The sequence below is a fragment of the Pogona vitticeps genome, chromosome 1 (genome assembly GCF_051106095.1).
Source record: "Pogona vitticeps strain Pit_001003342236 chromosome 1, PviZW2.1, whole genome shotgun sequence".
NCBI lineage: Eukaryota > Metazoa > Chordata > Lepidosauria > Squamata > Agamidae > Pogona > Pogona vitticeps.
Window position 1 is genome coordinate 255,757,107 of NC_135783.1, and position 20,516 is coordinate 255,777,622.

General features: G+C 39.1%; 1 protein-coding gene across 24 annotated transcripts in view; it reads left to right on the top strand.

Moving 5' to 3' along the window:
- BRSK2 (BR serine/threonine kinase 2) overlaps positions 1–20,516 on the top strand; it is a 536,847-nt gene that overhangs the window by 485,890 nt on the left and 30,441 nt on the right. For 13 of the 24 annotated variants that reach the window (XM_020788810.3, XM_078383680.1, XM_020788811.3 and 10 more), the window contains 5 exons: positions 2,950–3,010; positions 6,238–6,445; positions 7,973–8,021; positions 14,315–14,438; positions 19,043–19,223. In XM_020788810.3, the coding sequence (XP_020644469.1) occupies positions 2,950–3,010; positions 6,238–6,445; positions 7,973–8,021; positions 14,315–14,438; positions 19,043–19,223 (623 nt within the window). Of the gene's footprint in view, positions 1–2,949; positions 3,011–5,832; positions 6,446–7,972; positions 8,022–14,314; positions 14,439–19,042; positions 19,224–20,516 lie in introns of all 24 variants that reach the window. The other 11 variants (XM_020788805.3, XM_020788806.3, XM_020788808.3 and 8 more) reach the window with 1 other exon arrangement.

A 20,516-nucleotide genomic window follows, 5' to 3' on the forward strand; every position in this document is an offset into this window, starting at 1 on the left:
AAGTCTTCATAGAATTGGTCAAGTTCAGCCTCTTCAGCATGGGTGGTTGGTGCATAAACGTGGATTACTGTGATGTTGAAAGGTCTGGCTTGGATTCGTATTGAAATCATTCTATCTTTTTTGAGATTGTATCCCAATACAGATTTCCCACTCTTTTGTTGACTATGAGGGCTATTCCATTTCTTCTATGGGATTCTTGCTCATAATAGTAGATATGGTAATCATCTGAATTGAATTCGCCCATTCCCGTCCATTTTAATTCACAGATGCCCGGGATGTTAATGTTTATTCTTGCCATCTCCTGTTTGACCACATCCATCTTACCCAGGTTCCTAGATCTTATATTCCAGGTTCCCATGCAGTATTTTTCTTTGCAGCATCGGACTTTGCTTTCACTTCCAGGCACGTCCACAGCTGAGTGTCCTTTTGGCTTTGGCCCAAACACTTCATTAGCTCTGGAGCTACATGTCCTTATCCTCTGCTCTTCCTCAGTAACATGTTGGACGCCTTCTGACCTGAGGAGCTCTTCTTCCCGTGTCATATCTTTTAGCCTTTTGTTTCTGTTCATGGAGTTTTCTTGGCAAAGATACTGGAGTGGCTTGCTAGTTCCTGCTCCAGGTGGGTCGCGTTTAGTCAGAACTCTTCACTATGACCTGTCTGGTCTTGGGTGTCTCTGCACGGCATAGCCCATAGCTTCTCTGAATTACTCCAGCCCCTTCACCATGACAAGGCAGCAATCCGTGAAGGGGAATCTGGTATCTAGCAACCGTAATAGTGGTTTTAAGGTTTTGGGGACATTTAAGGAAAGGTTTTACCAGAGCTGCCCCTAGATGGGGACTGAAACCCAGTTCTTTTAAGACCTAGTCTGCTTCTCTTTCCCCTGTACCACAATGATTCCCTATGTGACTGTATTAGAAAATTGGTGCTAGTTTTTTTTTTTTTTTTTTTTTTTTTGGTGCTTACTTTACACTTCCTTCAATATTTGTAGTGAATCTATTGCTTTGAAATTCATTTTGGATGAAAGGCATGCTCATTTTTAAACTAACTAAATATTTCAGGAAAATTTTGAAGTTGTAACATGTACTTGTTTAAATTTTAACTTTGAAAGACAGTGATGAATTGGCAACACATTTCATAGCCAGCAAATATATTTCCTTAAATGCTGATGCGAAATGTCTCCTATGGCCCTGGATTGTGAAATGGATGTGAAATCTGGATATAGTAACTTTTCTCAGAAGCTTCTCTAACATACTGGAATAGGCTGGGGATGTGTTTTATTTGTGTGGCCATTCCCTATTTTAAAGATTGTAAAGACCCTGGAACACCTCAGAAGGGGTGTTCCAAGGTCTTTGCAAGGCCTCTGTAAGTTACAGACGTTGTTTGTTGTATCTGTAAAATCCATTTCCTTGCCACAAATTTGTCAAGTTTGGGTCCCAGCACCATGTTTCTGACCTTTTCCCCTCATGTCAGGGGCAGGTCCAAGAGATCAAACATCGGTATTGTTTCCTTTCTACCTCCCAAACCAGAATTTGAACACTATTTCCGCCAGAATAAGTGGATGTTCTGTAGAATAGTTTGTGGATACTAGGTTTATAGAGGAATTTATATCTGTAGGTAAATGTTGTGCTGGGATGTACATACTCAGTCTAGTATATAAGACACAGTGGCTCAGCCAAAGGCAATAGAATCTGTAGTGCCGGGAATAAATAGGTATTCTGGTCCAGCCAAGGAGATCCATAGCCATATCTGAACAAAAGTTCTGTGCTTATAGTCATTGCAAGGATCAAGAAGCATAGATGTCGTTTGAGTGCATATGTTGTAACAGAGACCTAAGACTAAGGGACTGATATGTTTTTATTTGCTTACTGGAGTTGTCTCTGTGTTTGTCTCTTCCTCTGATAGACAATGGCAGTACTATCAGAGTCTCTGGATTTGTTCCGAATTTTCCTCCTCTGTACTTTCAATGTGCCTTTGACTCTTTCTCACATGATTTGTGCTGTGTATGTGTGATGTTAATGTGGGATTAAAAGGAGAGAAGAAAAATAATGTGCTTTTTATATATCCAGTGCCTCTCTCCTGCATTACTGATAAACCCTAACCTGTGAAAATACTCTTAATCCTCATGTACCTCAGATGGATGAGCTGCTCGTTTGCTTATGCATTCAGTGTTATTTCTGAGACTCTTGTTTTCGGATGATGATTTCAATCAATTATTATAGTGAGGTGCTAGGATGACGGGAGCCCAGCACCTCACTGTGACAATCCGTCAGGATGGATGTAGCCATTTTGATGGCTGACACAGCCACTATGTCTTGACTGTAAACATATGGAGCTGAATGGGGGGGGGTGTTATAAAAATGAAATAAAATGAAATGGGAAATAAAATGAAATAAACATCACTAATAAATGTGCTTTTTTGTGTGTGTGTGCGCACGCGTGTGTGCGTGCACGTATGTGCAAGAGAGAAGATTTGTAAAGAGAGGGACATATACTTGATTTCAAAATAATGATATTCTCAACCAATGAAGATGGGTAATTCACGGAGGTAGCTAATTGGTTTGCCACAGTGCAATCAATAAAAGTGCTCTTTCTTGCAAAAATAAACACTCTCCTGTCTTTATGAGATACTTCATACAGAGATCAAATCTTTGTGGTGAACGTGTTGTGGAGCAGGAAAATCTTGTAAGGGAAGCAAATCCAAGTGTGTATAGAAAAACCTGTCATCTCATAAAAAGAGAGAGGCAGGCAGACCCAGAGATAAATCAAAGGTTGGCTTTCTTCCTCACCCCTTACTTTTTGGATAAGAGATATCAACTCTGTAGGAAATTTCATTGTTGAAATGTGAACAACAGCTTTATAAAGGGGTTAAATGTTGTGTAGGCTGGTACCGTGTGATGTATTTTTGACAGGGGTTTCTTAGGATGTTGTCTTCCTGTTGTGTTCACCCAGGTCACGGTCAATCAGTGGAGCATCATCTGGTCTGTCCACTAGTCCCCTCAGCAGTCCAAGGGTAAGTATGATCGTCTAAGGGTAATAATAGCTCTCTCAAGTGAATTGGATTATGTCTAACATTCCTTTCCAACGTTTGAGAGATGTCCCAATGGGAGATTTTATCTGTAAATCTAGCTTGTAGTTTATCACTGTTGGTGTAGCATCCTTCTTGTACCTATCTGTGCATCTAGCATTGGGGCTGCCTAATGGGTCATTATGGCCTAACGTGGCAGCAGTGTGCAACATCCATTGTAGTGTTTATCATCTGCTGTGAGGAACATCTGCTACTCCTTGCAAACCCATGGTGACGCATTGAACCATAAAAGCTAGAGTTAGTTTGGAACTGCACAGCACAGATGAACAATCTAGTCAGCATAAGAACTATACAGAGTTGGATTGGGACATTCCAGAGTAGAAGCAGGAGTCTGTTGGTTCTGAGGGATAATCAGAGAAGCATTAAAGGAGGAGCAAGAAAAATTCTGCAGTCAGAATATGCAGTGACTGGCAGGGGGAAAAACATGAATTCCACTTAACGAGAAAGAACAGACCTTTTTTAAGACAATCCTTGAGCAGTAGAGTGGTAGTTGTCTTTTTAAATGTTGGGAAAACATCAAAGGTAGCCCACACATCCTTGGTTTTAGCAACAGTGTGGCGAAACAAAAGTTGCTAGCTTATCATATTGATTTATCACCATTTGACTGAGGATCCACCTATGAGAACTGGGCAAAATGTAGGACAGCTGGGGGAATTTATCCTTCTAATGCAACTCACACGTGCACACACATACAGAGAATTCAATTCCTGTAGCATGTACAGTTGATATCACAAAGTATTTCCTCTTCTGCATGGAAATATTTTGCACAGTTGAGCCTTTTTTTCTCTGGATTCTTTGTAGTTGCTAAATTATTCATTCAGTTTTGATCCTCTTTATCTGTACATTATAAAAACATCACATTGATCTTAGTTTAAGTATCTGAGATCTAGCATTTGTAAAGAATTGCAGATCCTGTGTAAGATGGCATCTCGGATTCCTTTTCTGCTCCACATTAAAAAAAGTAATTTATAATCTTTATTTTGGAGCAGCTGATCAAATGCAGTTGGTTAAAGGAAATTATTATAAACCAGAGACAATACCAAGCAGACAATTTCTCAGTGGGCCACAACTTAGATTCTGAAATATGTACTATAAAAAGAAATTGTGTTGTTTTATAGAAAGGCAGAGTACAGTTGTTGAAGACAAGAACAAAATGCTAATTGATTTAAAAGGAATTAGGTTGCATTCTGTAAGTATTTAATTACATGAAAGTGCTGACTAGCATTGAAGGGTAGAGTATAACTTTTAGAAATAATCAAGTCATAGAAAACAATGAGGAACTACACTAAGTCCGTTCTACTTCTGTTTCTCCTCAGGAATGCTTGGGAATATTTTCATGTTACCATATGAATCTTGCATTTTAAAGAGTCAAACTGAAAGTGATGCTAAACACATTGCTTAGAAAACACTGAGGCTATTTAATTTTTTAAAAGTTTATATCCATGGAAGGGGGATATAGTTTTTGTCAGAACTGCAAACAGACAGCATTCCTGTGTTTTCTAATATGTGCTATTGTTAGATCTATTAAAGGAAGAACTTTTTGTGTTTTGGCATTCAAACAATATCCTTTAGAATATTTTTACTAGCAGATTTGTCTCTAATTTTAAAGTAATTATCTTAGAGTGTTCTTGTAATGAATACATGCTAGTTTCTTTTGTTGCTTTTTAAAGACCTAATTCCTATTTCTGACTTCATTTGTAGTAGATTATGAGGTCTGGTTTTTTTTTTAATGGCAATTGATCACATTAATAATCAGCCACAGAATGGGATCCCAAGCACTGTTGTTGTTTTTTAATGCCAAACAAGCGCTTAAAGGTCTAGGGCAAATTTATAAAGCAAACTTGCCTAATTGATGTTTGTTAGGATTCCTGTTTAAAGCCCAAACTGGCCACAGTTCCATGATCTCCTCAAATATCATATTCTAAACCCTGCCAGAGAAAACAGAAGTCCCCTGGACAGAGGATCAGGGGAAGAAGGGGGATGAAATGATAGCACCGCCTATCTTCTGTCTCTGTCACTTTCATACACACGCCATGTGGCTGATACTGGTAGCACCTTGACAGAGATAGGGTAGAGCTTGCTTATGTAGTAATGTGGGTGTCTTTATCATCACCTGCGGCACACGTATTGTTTGGATCTGCATTTTCCCTCTGTGTTTGGTTGTGGTTGACATTTTGAGCTGGGAAAGGGCAAGCTCGACCGAGATGCTTACGTATCTGTCAGTTCTCACTGCGGCTTGAATGGTGCTTCCTTCCCCTTCTGCACACCTCCCTTCAAGCTTTGTTGTTCTCTCTCTGCAAGATAGTCAGAACAGGTCAGGGAGATGGTGTTTTCTCTCTCTCTTGCAGCTCTCCCTTCCTTGCCCACCCTGTTATTTTTCTTTTGTTTTCCTTCATGTTACTTTTTTGCTGTGTGGTTTTTCTTTGCTGACACATGGTTTGTTAAGACAATGAAGCTTGTTAGAAAACTGTTGTTTTCACTACCGCCGCCGCCGCTGTTGTTAATTATGCTGTGTTCCCAGCTAACTGCATGTTTTTTTTGTTTTTGTTTGTGTTTGTGTTTTGTTTCTTTGCGACCCCCTCACCCCACCTCCTTCACCCTCACCTCCATGACTCGTACCTCTTTGTAATGTGGCACACAACTGCAACTCAAATGGGCTTTATTTCTCTATTCACCAACTTTGTGCGTATGTGTCTGTGTTGCTTTTCTTGATGTGCATGGATACTCTCTCTGTGTGTATCTTGTAGCCTATCAGAAAATTTTTCATCCCCCCTCAGACTCCTGACCTCCCTTTCACCCCCCGCCCCCAAGTCTCCCTAGACTCTGATGCTTGTAGGAATGCTTCCAGGCCTGGACATGTTCTGCAACCAAAGCCAGCGCTTCAACCCAATCCAAAGACACAGACTTTACCGTCCAAGAGCAAATTGGCTGAAAAACCACTCCAGTCTACCAAATCAAATCCACTTCCTTCAGGCAATGCAACTGTCTCTCCTTCCCAAAATGCCCCTGCACAAAACACACAAAGCCGCCCACCTGCTCCTGGATTAAGCCCACAGCTGGCTGTTCCTACTGTGCAAACCAACCCTATATCTCCTGTTAGATTGCTCCCTTCTAGTACTGACCCAAGCACCAAATCTATCCCCATCATACAGGTCACCCCTCACCCCTCTCCAAGGGGCAGTCCCCTCCCTACCCCCAAGGGGACACCTGTCCATACGCCAAAGGAGAGCCCAGCAGGCACACCCAACCCTACGCCACCATCCAGTCCCAGCATTGGAGGAATGCCCTGGAGAACACGACTCAACTCGATCAAGAACAGCTTCCTGGGATCTCCTCGCTTCCATCGCAGGAAATTGCAAGGTATCTCTGTTTTTGAAGCATGGTGGTTCAAGTTAGGTAAACAGAAGTATATCTAATAAATGAAGAGAACAGCTGGTTAGTAGCTGGAAGGAAATGTGAAAACATCCATGTCATTTTTTGATGTTGTTACTGTCTTAACTGTTCAAACAATGATATGTTCCCAATTCCTAAATGTTTTTCTGTTTCCAAGACTGGAAAATCAACCTTAAGTTTTTACAGAAGTGAAACTCTACAATTCTATCTGTGTGTTGCAGTTCCCACATGCTGTCAGTTCCTAAATCTGTATTCTAAATCTGTATTTTCTGTCCCTAAGACTGGAAAAATCAACCTTACCTTTATGTGGAAGGGGAAAGGTGTCATATTTTTGCAAGTAGTTCTGGTCCGATTGGTGGAAAGGGATGCCAGTTATTTTGGAGCATGATTTCTTCTTCTGTTGTAAGCACAAGGTTTTATAAATTACCGGAAGGAGATTATTTATGCCCCTGAAACACCAGTTGTAGAGGAAATGGTTTGACTAAGTTGTAGCATTTTCTGTGCATTCTAGCAGTATATTTTCATTTTGTTTTCTTTCAAAGGCATTTCCATAGTGGTCCAGGCATGTAGTCTGGGTAACTCATCTGTAGTCTGTACCGTATCTTGATTTGGCTGTATTGCAATGAAGCAACATGTAGCTAAAATGCAGCGTGCCAAATACAGATTGGAAGGGGTGCTGCTGTGGATACTGCTGGAATGACCACAAAGTGGTGTTGACTATCAGTCACTGCATCCAACATTCTTCTTTCTGGGAATGTATAGGAATCTGGATGCTCTTTATCTCATCTTAGCTGCTTCCAACTAAGCTGCTTAGGATGCGCAGGCACAAAGAGAGACAGATGAGTTGAACAAACAAGAGGTCCAGAAGAAGCACAGCTTTATTGAGCTGACATTGTCAATGGAGGAACAAAAAGATACAGCATACAGCTTCGAGTTAGTTGAATTTATACACAGTGTGCTTTTTCACAGTTATTGTTAGAACATTGAGCTTCACAACGTGTATCAATACAAACTCATTGGCAAAGTACTTTGTCGATTGTTCAGTTTCCTTTCAGATCAGAACAAGCGATGAAATCTACTGGGCTTCAGTAGGTTGATGTACCATCGACATTCCTTTTTTTTAAAAAAAAAACTGGAACATCTGTAGATGGATTTTCCAGTTTTTTAATCTTCAGAAAAAGCAGAACTAATGTTCACCATTTCAAGGGAGAAGAAAAATCATATCCTATTTCCAGATTTTCTAAGGATCAGATTGATGCAAGGTAGATGTGCATGACTAAATGTAGTCAGATCTACGTACAAGATGAGGATGGATGTATAGGGCAGATAATTATTAGGAATTAAAATGATTATAAAGTGCTTGAGATACATGCATGATGAACTTTGATCCCTTGTTTTATTTTATTGACTCAGAAGTGATTTAAAAGAAGCTTCATTTCTATTTCTCCTGTGCTTTCTCTCTCTCTTTCTGTTTCTCTGTGCCTGCTTATGTAGTACCTACGCCAGAAGAGATGTCCAATTTAACTCCAGAATCTTCCCCAGAGTAAGTAACTTAATGCATGCTATAATATTACCAATCTTTTAATTACTGTAAGTTTTATAATGGGACAGGATGTTTTATACCCAGCAAAAAAATTATAGGATACCACAGTCATGGCATTGACATGTAATTTATACCATCAGAGGAACTGCTCTGCTAAACACAGGTTTTAGGTAAATGTAATAAATATCTCCAGGGAACAAGAAGGATCACTAGTTTATCTGTGTAAGGAAAAATATATGTGTAACTCCTAAGTGATCTTTTAATTAGAAATACATAAAAATAAAACTTATCCATTACAATAGTCCGTTGCATGGTACTCTTTACTACTCCAGTGCATTGCTTCCAGCTCTCACCTAACCACGTTCTTCATATTGTGTTAAAATAATACATAGGACTCTAATTGTAAAGGTGATGCCATGTTTGACAACTCATTTCATAGAAAAAGGGTTAAGTTAGGAACAAATATCCAATTTGCATAACATTATCAAATTTTTGCCCTCGATAGAGCAAAATAAATCATTCTGTGAAACTATTTCAAGTAAACTTCTTTAATCACACTTCTTGGGCCTGTTGCCTTGTCTCCAGAATCAATAAGGCAACCAGCTTTCACAATGTAAAGCAGGGTCTTCTTGTTACATCTTGTTCATTTGGCATGGTCAACCACAGCTGTTTCCTTTTCTTCTTTTCTCTGGATCCTTTGCCATAATATTTAGTGGAATGTGACACTGTCAGAGGCAGAATCCCTGCTTCCAAGCCTTGGGTACTGTAGAGACAGAAATTGCAGCTGCAATTCAAGGCAACTACTATTTGCTACAGCGAATGAAATGGCGTGAGGAGCATAAATAAGCCATTTATTTATGTTATTTGCCAAAATAAACTGGCACTCAAAATAAATTTAATAAAAATGCATTGAAAAAGTTACAGATCCCTGCATTTTAATAAAATTTTGCTAAGACTATTTTTCCAGAGATTCTCTGGATTTACATACATAATATACCTTTTAAAAAAAACAAAATTTCTTGTTAATCCTGCTGTTAGGCTCCTGTATCCTGGTATATTACTAAACCTGATATACCTTGGGCCTGTACTGATTATGGTTAATCTGACCACTGAATTGGTCTAGCATTTGCTAAAGCCACAATGAGAAATGATCAAGAGTTCTGACTAAAATGTTTGGACCAAAAAAGTCTTAACTTGAAGTGATGAGTGGCATTATGAGTTTTACTCCATTACGGAGATTTGGTAAAAACTTCAGCTATCTAACTCTGTCACAGTGTGGTCAGGTGAAAAATAAAAAATAATGAGGTTGCTAAAGAAAGAAAGGAGGGGAGGCTCAGAGTCCAAACTAGGTGATTTGTTTAGCATATTTTTAAATATGTTGCTCTCTCAAGCAGTAGAGGCATCCATTTTTTATAATAGAAGTATTTTGTCACTTATGCTAAATTTATGATGCTTTCTTGTATAACTCATCACTAGAAAATAAAGACTGGCATACTGGTTGTTGTGTCAGTATGATATTGCTGAAGCATACATGAAATCTGTTAGGAGAAAGAAAAACATGTTTATCACAGAAAAAAGCATTTTCTTTAAAATCTACTTTGACTCTCAAACAGCTGTTCAAGAGAAAACAATATAAACCCTATAACATTAGTTAAATATGTTTTTTTCCAAAGCTATTTAGAATTTAAAAAAAAAAGCAGCATATGTATGTTTTGAAACTCAAGTGGCAACTTGAATTCCTTTCTCCTTTTTTTTCACCAAGACCTTTCAAACCCACATGCTGTCTTGTTCTCTCATTTTTTCTAATTTATACACTGAGATTCATCGTGAATTTACTGCCTTTTTGTCTCTCTCTCTCTCTCTGTAAGAATTGCCAGACAGAAGTAATGCAGTCTTAGTAGGCAGTTTGCATGCAACTCAAAACCTAAGGCCCTTTCCCCCTTTCTAATATAACTGCTGAATTAATGAGTTCAATCATATGGCACCCTGTAGTAAACATAATAAAAGCTGTAAAAAATAATGAACTGCGTTTTTATTTCAGCCATCAAAGCCTTTATGCTCTGTGGCCATTTTGGAGTTTTCTATTTTTTTTTTATTTTTTTACTCTCAACACAAGATGTCTTGATTGCTGGAAAACTGACCCCATCACTGAAATGTTACCTCAATGTATTTCTTTCCTCTCTTGCTGCATCTTTTAATGAATCTAATTCATTTAACAGTTCTGATGACTGGATGTTATATCTTGACATGTCTAGGTAATGTGTATCATTTTATTTTTGGAAAGCTTAGATAAATTTGTAGAAATAAAATAGATAGGCCCCATTCCTATCTGGTGTAAACCAGCATGCCTCCATCTGCTTCTTAAAATTTTGCATTACTTTATAAAGACGTCTATCAATATCAAATGTCAACACGCAATCTTCATCCTGAACACTGCCATTTTTTAAAAAGTCCACTTCCACTAGCCCTGTTCAGGTGTTCCATCAAAGGAGTCGCAATGAATGCAATTAAAGGGAAAATGAACCACCCAGGATAGTGCCTCACACTAATTCGGGTGTGTGTGTGTTTGTATAAAATTTTATTAAACAAACAATCTTCCCTACTGGCCCTTTCCCTACCATCATGTGCCCACCAGCCACATATTCACATATAAGAACCCAGAACACATGGGTTGATTATATGCACAGATGGTAGAAGCTCTCTTATCTTCTGCAACCAGCGGCTAAGGGTGTGAGCTAGACCGAGAAGGAGATGGACCCAGCCGGCCAGCTTGTTCCTCTTGCCTACTCCATGTGATTGTAACCAGATGGATTTAATGCCCAAATAAGAGTTAATATTCTTGGAATATCCCCTACCATGGTTTCTTTGAGATCACCTCCCTAATTTCTCTCCAAAGAATTATATAACCCTCTAATAAAGCTCCAACACATATTTCATTTGCTGCTTGAGGAATAATTAGGATTATATACCTGTACTGTATTGGAAACACATAATGTATTGCAGACATTCAGATGTGTATTCTCAGGTACATGTGAAAAATGGAACTGAGAATCCATGTCTGATTGTCTTATATCTCCACTGCTTTCAGTAACATGAGCATTCAAATATGTGTCTCTTTATACATCTTGGGACAATTTGTCATAAATGCATTTTACAGGACAACTGGGAGCAGTATTATGTAATGAGTAGAGGGCCAAGACTCAGGAGACCTGGGTTTAAATCCCTACTCAGCCATGGAAATTCACTAGGTGATGGAACTGGTAAAACCATCCTTAAATATCATACATACCTCAAGAATCCTAGAAGAACTGCCACAAGTTGGATGCAACTTGATGAGACATGACAAAATACCATGACTAGAATAGCATCATGACCTGTTAATGCAACCAATTGGTATCCCTAAATACTTATCTGCTAGTGCAAAAAGACCTCCAAAATGAATATTTATATCAAAAGTAGATCTGTAGAAAGAACTAGTAGCTTTCAAAATGCATTGGTCAACATCATCATGCCTGAGGTGTGTCATAGCTGTAGAATAAGCTGAGTGAAGCTTTCTTTAGTTTTCAAAAATGCAGACGCATGAGAAAAATGCATTGAGATGCCTACCTTCGAATTGGGAGGTTTCCTAATTTATTATTTCAAATGTGTTATTTTTTTATCATCCTCCTTCTCAGAAGAAAAACAAAAACAAAACAAAAAAATCCACACAATTAAAAACTTGTATCACCAAGTGTGCCAGAAGATGGAGTTATGCTGATTTGCAATTGGCTTTCAATTCAGCAAGCCCTAAAATAGGACAATTAATCACTGGGCTTGTTGAATTGGCCAGTGTGTGTGTGCGCGCTAGGGTCCTATTGTAGAATTGAACCCATAGGGTCCCATAGAAACCCACTGCTGTAGAAGTTAGAGTCTATGATAGAAACCAGAATTGTATAAGACTTTTTTCCCCCCAGTATCTGTAATCAGCAATCAGCAGAGAGACCATTCTATCTAATTTTATTATTTCTAAAAGAAAAGTTGGCTGTTGTACACATAGGATTTTGGACTTTTCCCAAGTAGATCATGTTGCTTTCCGCTGATCCCTTAAGGAATCTTTTGTATGGAGGTCAAGTGGGGTAGGTGCATTGATTGCTTTTGTGGTTCACATTTTTTCCCTATTCATCTTTTTGGAAAACCTTTATTTGCTTAGTTATTTGCTTACTTACTTAAAATTGTTATATACCACCTTTCACTTCAAGAGGACCTAAGGCTTAAAAAATCAATTATTTCAATGTGAAGAATAATTAAACAAATATAAGGTTAAATCTAGTAGATAAAAACAACTCTAAAAACACATAAAGTTTAACTGCCTGGTCCAGTGCTTTGGCTTAGTTAACTGCCAGAATTTTAGAAGGAAAATTACATACTACAGTATTTTGTTGAAAGCACTCTTATTTGCCACTAAGCTTAATCACTAAGCTTCTATCACCTAAACTTGGAGGAGAAGTGCAATAGATTAGCAACCCTCCCCAATCCCACTAGTTCAGGAGGCTTCCCATTCTACACCCGGTACTAGAAAGGGCCTGCTATTGAGAGCTTGCTGATATAGTTAGGGACACTTATGTGGAAGTCCTTTTGCTCTGTGTTTAATCAAAAGATTCTTACAGCCAGTAAGTGTGCTTCATAGTGGATGTTGACTTGTTGCAATCCTATACAGTTACTTTTGGCAAAGTGTAGTGATGGCTTTTCTGATAAGACTATCTTTGAGGGGCAGGGGCAGGCAAAGACTATTGTGTGCTGGGTGTTAAGGCTCTTTCTTTGACCAGATCAGCATGTTAGCACATTGATAAAACACACTACTCAGAACAATAGGTTTATAAGTTCAAGATGCCACATGGGGTTACTTTCTACGCTTATGGCTCCCACCAAGCTTGTGACATGACATGACTTTCATGAAATAATGTATAAATGTGTTTAAAGAGTAAATTTTCCATTCACTACAGATAGAAAAGTCTATATTTCTTTTTATAAAAACCCTCCTTGGAGAGAAAATTGATAGGAGAGGAACAATATCTTCACTTATGAAAATGTGTCTGAACAGGGGCATGAATTTCTTGTACCTTATGCATAAGCAGCAACAATAGGAATCAGATATGTAGTCCGTGTTGCTGCAGTGGGGAAAGCACTTCATCCATTTTTTATTGTAATTATTTGGAAAACATGCATGAAATTGCCCTCGGGTTAATATATACCAGAAGGGATTGTGTGGGTTATATGAATAACTACCTCATCAGCAAAGGCGTTCTGTGTGCAGAGCTGGATGCCTTGATTGTCTTGGGGCCTACCAAGTCACTCTGGTATGTTTGAGAATGTCACAAGCAAATCAGTACATAATGTTCCTCCCATGCTCTATTCCAGGCTTCTTAGCAACACACTCAAATGAGCCTTTCTCTTTACTGTTCCCTATGCTAATCTTTGGTTTGTGGACAGTTGTCACTGCTTATTAATATTTTAGAGAGTTGTGTTTTGTCTCTGCCCACTTCAGCAAATGAGCGAAACAGATTCCCCAAATTGCAACAGCTTTGACTTGCTTTTCTAGGCAGGCAGGCAGGCTGACAGAGGTAGAAGTTCTATTTTTTTTAATGCCAACTTGTCTTTAAAACAAATGAAACACTTGGTTTTTCCTCTATAAAATGGATTATGTGACTGTCAATAGAATAAGACTAGACAGCTATAATGAGCTGAGCATGAGGGGAGCTTTCTGTGGACACTGCACAAGCAAGGATTCTTAGGAGTACCAGTTCTATGGCTCTGTGCAGAGCCTGCAGACAAGCTGAATGTGCACGGACTATATGTGCATGCTTTTAAGTCACCATTCCACAACATAGTATCCTCAAGGTGTGTTCATCTCACATCATTTGCAAACTGCAGGGGCAATGCCAAACATCTGTCAGGCACTGTATTAGAGCAAATTGATATAATAGAGATGCACAAAAGAAGTTAGCTATTCCTTCTTTATTCATCTCCATGCAAAACTTTGCAAAGCTGTTTCACAGCCTTTACTCTTCTAGAGTGACACCTGGCCTTCTATTTCTGTTTATATGTGCTGTTGTAGTAGTAAAGCCAAATGCATCACTGGTGTGATTCCTATTTCTGAGCAGTTACCATGGTCTTGACATAAAGAATTATAACTCCTAGTTTGCTGAGTATGATGAGTCTCTGTTGGTTGCCTAATGTGTCTCTAAATCTTCTCTTTTCCTTTTATAACCCACCCCACCCTTTCTCTTTTCTGTCTTCAACCTCTGAATGATCAGGCTTGCCAAAAAATCCTGGTTTGGTAATTTTATCAACCTAGAAAAAGAAGAACAGATCTTTGTGGTTATAAAGGACAAACCACTGAGTTCTATCAAGGCTGACATCGTTCATGCATTCCTCTCAGTAAGTATTATTACTTTTCTCCTTTAAAAAAGGACCCAAAGTGGCTTAAATAATTAAAAGTCAATATTTAAAAGCTTAAAACAGTAAGTATACAAATATTAAAGTGAATCAAACGAATGCCACACTAAAAATGATAAACAAAAGCAACACCAAAAACACATTAAAGACAGTAAAGTACAACCATCCATTCAAAAACCCCACTCTGTCAGCCAGTCACTCAGGGCAAGCTTATCTGAAGAGAAAGGTCTTTGCCTATTTATGAAAGAATAACAAAGATGGGGACAGCTTGGCCTCATCTGGGAGTGAGTTCCGGAATCTGGGTGCAGCGACAAAGAAGGCCTAATATATATACCATAGCATATGGAACCAAGTGCACTTTTAGCTGGTTGTAGACAGGCGACGCCACATGTTTGCCAAAGGGCACTACCGTGGAAGAAACCCAGATATTTTTGGAATCTGAGGCTGAAAGATGACGGCCTATCAAGTTGTGCTTTATGTACTTCAGGGAAGGCCTTTCTTTCAGTCCCACAACCTTCACACACATGCTTGGTGGGGACATGGGAGCGGGGCCTTCTTTGCACCCAGATTCAAAGGAAAATACAACAATTTGGGGATTGCTATCCAATCCTAGCAGTCCCCAAAGTGTTGTATTTTCCTTTGAAGTAAATTGCTCTGAAATAAGTCTGAAGTGAAATAAGACCCATTCGGCAATGATTCTGTTTAAACTGGGAAATGACTCTTTAATTCAGTCATTTCCCCCAGTCCTCCCTTTTTAAGGCAGTTGTTGCATCTTAGCTTTTGCTGTCTTCATTTACCTGCTCCTCCCTTTCACTTGAGTAGCCACAGACTGCTGCATGCCTTAGCTGTTTAGTTCCTATTCCCTTCAAGAGGAGGATTAATTTACTGGGTGCTTCTTTGTAGTCAGACCAATTGCTCATTACTCTTTTCTTCATTATAATGATAATGATGATGATAACATTAGTTATCATCTGCTCTGACTGCAAAGAGGAAACTAGTCATACTCCCCTGGTATAGAACAAGCCTAATTGAGAACTGATTCACAAGTGCCCTGTCCATACAAGTGGATAGGAACCAACTCATTAAAGGGCCAGATGCTTAGAAGCAGAAACAATATCAGGCCAGTGAATATGTCTTCGCATAACGAGCTCCTTAGGAGAAAAGTGAGAAATAATTGTAAAGAACAGTAAAGTTCTTTGCTGTTCTTTACAATTCTTTACTATTCTTTACAAACAGTAAAGGCAATGCTATCAACTGAAATTTTTGTAAAATATGAGAGACAGGTGACTGCTTGGATCCATACGTCCCTCTGCTAGCAGAAGGTTGTCTTGAGTGGAATTGCCACAGATGTCAGGGTGGATCCTAAGTAAAGTTTCAAATAAATTTATTGTCATTGTAAGTACAGTGGTGCCTCGCTTAGCGATGTTAATTCATTCCGAAAAAATAGCTGCTAAGCGATTTCATCACTAAGAGAAACGTGGTTTCCCATTGACATGCATTGAAAACTGGATAATCCATCCCAATAGGAACTAATTGCCGTCCTTAAGCGAAAATCACCATAGGAAACATCGCTAAGCGAAACACGATTCCCCAATTGAAATGCATTGAAACCTAGTCAATGCATCTCAATGGGGGGGGGAATTCAACAACAAATTTAAAAAGAGTCAGAACAAAGTCAAATTTGGTTAACAAAGGGTTTATTAAGTGCACTTTATGATTTCAAACATTTTAAACAGTAAACTTTTACTTTATAAATAACAGAAAAAGATTTAAAAAACAGCAAACATGAGGCTGTTTAAACCATCGTTAAGCAAAACAGGGGACCCAAAATTTAATCGCTATGCGAAGCATGGTTCTAACCATCGCTAAACGAAAATCGCCCATAGGGACCATCACTAAATGAAGCGCAAAAATGCTCCGAAAAATTCGTCGCTAAGCGATTTCATTGTTAAACGGGAGTGCCTGTTAAGCGAGGCACCACTGTATATAGGTACAATGAAATTCACACAGACACCCAGAGACCAGACCCACATGCACACACACAAAATCCCCAAACACTCCCAACCCACTAAAAAACCCCCACTAAGAATACAAACATCTACACCGCAGGCTAAGTAACACTGTCCAACTATTCACTACTGGTGGTCTTTAAGCTCATTGTTAAGTGCAGTTATAGCTCTGGGATAAAAATTATTCAGAAAACGTGTGGTCCGCGTCTTAATTGTTCTATATCTTTTGCCAGATAGCGTTCAAAAAAGTTATAAGCAGGATGGGAAGAGTCTCAGGATGTTGTGTGACTTCCTCAGACAGTGGGATGTGAAGATGTCATCCAGGGTTGATAGCTGGAGCTCGATGATATTACAGGCAGTTTTAATGGTTCTCTGTAGAGCATTTTTGTCCACTACAGAGCTACTCCCAAACCATACCAGAATGCCATAAGTTAGGACACTCTCAATGGTGCTACGATAGTTCTGCAACCAGAAGAGCTCCTTCATTCCACAGACAATTTTTGATGTGGCAGAAGATCAGACAGGTGGACAGTGTTGAAGCAACTTATGCCTGTATCACTTTTCCTCTGCCAATCCAGACATCTGTTCCAGCTGGATAGCCATTGGAACACAAGGAAGGACTGTAGGGAGAGGGGGAGCTAGAAAAGTTGTCCCTTCTCCTCTTCTAGGGGTAGGGCACCCTTCCCTTGGGATCAAATCCATCTGTTGAAGGAAGGAGCCCTTTTATCTGTGGAAGGCTAACTAGGATCCAATCTACCATCTGTTCCACATTAGATGGTTACTGTGAAAGTAACCTTTGTGTCTTTGTTCTTAAACTTGGATCATTTTTGAAGCAAATTTTCTTTTTGAATTTATATATTCATTCCTTACCCAAATCTATCAGACAGAGAACTGACTGTGGAACATCTGTAAGAAATAAAGTTAAAAAAGAAATCTTCTTTTGTGTATTTCCCAGGTTCTCTGAAAAAATAGTTGCTAAATCCAGCTATAGTCATAATCCAAGAAAAATGACACGGAATGTTATAACCATTGTATCTTACACACACATCCACAGTAGAGATGGGCACAAGCCACTGTTTCAGGAGTTCGTGCCAGTTTGTTTGTTGACCAAACAGGTGTTCAGCACTTCGAAGCCCCACCTCCTCCAGCAGGCACCCACTCAGAGGCAGTGCCCAGAGGAGTCAAGGCAGGGAAGCCAAGCCACTGCCTTCAAGTGAGTGCCTTCCAGATGAAGCGGGGCTTTGAAGCACTGAGCCAACACAAACCACTGAACCAGCAGTTGGTGCCCGTTTCTAATCCACACCTAGAGCCACTCACCACTTGTAGTTTATTTCATTTTCATTTCTGGATGCCAAAAGTGATTCCTATTTTGAGTCTTATTAGTGAACTAATTAACCTTAAGGATTAGTTTTTAGCATAACAAGAATTGAGAAATTAACATAGAAGTAAATGTAAAACAGAAATCAGTTCCATTTCCATGTCAAGTTCTTCAGAAGCAATTTTTGTTGCATTCAATGGAACTTCCTTCAGGTATGTCTGTATAGAACTGGAACCTGGATTAGTTTTCAAAAACCTCTGGGGCAGAGAAGTTCACAGCATGAGCTACTGTCTCTCAGCCTTAGGTCCTCATCAGCGTAATATGGCAGGAATAATAGGGACCTATTATGGATTGTTTCATGCCTGGTGGAACTGGCATATAGAAAATACTTTCAATGCCATCTCCGTCATAGGAACTATTAATTTTAAAATGTTCCACTCAGAGTGATATAAATATACCAGATGGGCGGGATATAAATCAAATAAACAAACAAACAAACAAACAAATAAACTGATAAATAAATAAATATTGTCCTTTCTTGATCATCAATCAAAACAAGTTCAAAATGCATTTTAGTATTTGCACAATATTCTTATTAGCACTTTTGAATGCTAAGAGCGAAAGGACTGTAAAATGGCAACGTGATGTGGGTGGGGACATGGACTCATCAGTATTAACTCTTAGACTAAAGAAAGGAGACTAGGGTCACAGCTACACACTTGGGGAAAAATGGAGGAATACAAAGCAACTTTCATCACTTCACATGACAAAAGCCCCACAGCCACTTAAAAGTGCACACTATTTGAAATCACAGTAGTGCTTCCTCTGTGGTCAGCTGGCCTTGTCTGGAGGGAATGGGACAGCAGCAGTTGGGTGTGTGGTGTGGCAGCAGTGTTGTCATTATTGAACTCCCCTGCTGCCACCACTGCTGTCAACATACTACTTGACCACTACTATCAAGTCACATGAAATACACACTTAGAAACAGATGTGTGGTTCACATGGTTTCACTCCAGTTTGCAGATAACACACAGTAAAAAGCTCACTGTGTGTTATCTGCAATCATCTAGTTCCTGCCTAGATAAATGAGATTCAGCTGAAGTACCATTACCAGATTCTGCAAATTTAAGTGAAAATCTTTTTTTGGAAGGAGAAACTGGTCCTCCTAGCAAGGAATTTGCTTTTAAATAGGTATACTTCCGCTGGGTCTATAGTGGTTCCAATTTTTATTTCTCTTTTTCTTGTTTTCTTTGATGTAGATTCCTAGTCTCAGTCATAGTGTCATCTCACAGACAAGCTTCCGTGCAGAGTACAAGTCCACAGGAGGCCCAGCTGTCTTTCAGAAGCCAGTGAAGTTCCAAGTGGACATCACATATACAGAAGGTGGGGAAGCACAGAAAGAAAATGGGATCTACTCAGTCACTTTCACACTTTTATCAGGTAACTACCACCAGTTTTCTGTCCATGTTCAGGAAGGGAAGCGTAAACGTCTTAGTCTGTAGATAGCAGGACTGCCCTATGTACAGAAATGTTCAAACAACATATGCGTAAGACTTGTCCATCAACCAGCTTTGTTCTGTGTAAATGCTGCCTAGTAATCTGGACAGGGAAAATTTAGGCTGTTTTACTGATGGTGAGGAACATAAATGTGTCCCCATCTCAGACCAAGGTGCATAGTAGTCAAAGCCAGGCAAGTTCTTTTGGCATGTAAGACTGGAAATCCTACAAATACCTCTCCTCGTCCCTAGTGGTAAAAATAGAATGGCCAGTTTGCTATTGGTGTTCATGTAAGGTTTGCTTAATTTGCCATGGCTAACGGACAACATTCCAGGCAATGTCTGACTTGCATACCTGATGAAACACCCAGTTGTGTAACTGAGGCATGCCTCAGCATCTTGTCAATTAGCTATGTCATGTTATAGAAACCATATACAAATGCCAATAGGATTCCAGCCAGTGGCATTGAAGTAATAACTTATTGTCTTTTCATGAATCTGCTGCTTGAAGCAACCCCCTGACTTGACCCAGTGGTACTTTCTCCATTCTTTTTAGAACAGTCCTGCATGCCATGAGTTGTGCCAAGCTAAACATAACTATTACTGGCCTCTTGGTATGAATAATCCAATAAAGATTCAATTAATCAGTTTCTAATAAAGGCTCAGTTTACTCTTTTTCGTTTCTTGCCTACGATTGCAAAAATAGAAGTTTCCAAGAAAGTAGTCTTAGTTTCCTGCCACAAAATAGGCAATCTGGTGGCACCTTTAAAACTAACAAGTTTAGTATAGTGCGAACGTCTGTGAAAATAGTCTGTTTCACATGTATGGAGAACAGTATTCAAGTCATTGGTTTGTATGTAAGCTGGTTATGGTTATGGGAGTGAGATCAAATGAATTGTGAGACAGAAAATGGCAATCACAATGATTAACACCGATGATAAATTTTAGCATTCTGCACAGCAAACATTTTTGTATTTCTTTCATTTTGGGAGGGTGCCTCTTTTTTGTTTTTGTTTCCAATTTGGTTTTTTGGGTGTGTGTAGAATTGCTTATTTTGATTTTTTTCTTTTTTTTCTTTTTCTTGCATCCCTGTAATTTCACTTTACATAAAAAAGAAAATCCTCTTTCAGATTTCCCATTCACACTTCCCCATTCATGTTTTCTGGTACTCCAAAAGCAAAACAAAAAAAGAGTCCTTTAAAACTACTCCAAAAAGCAAAGGCGAGGCAACAGAGAA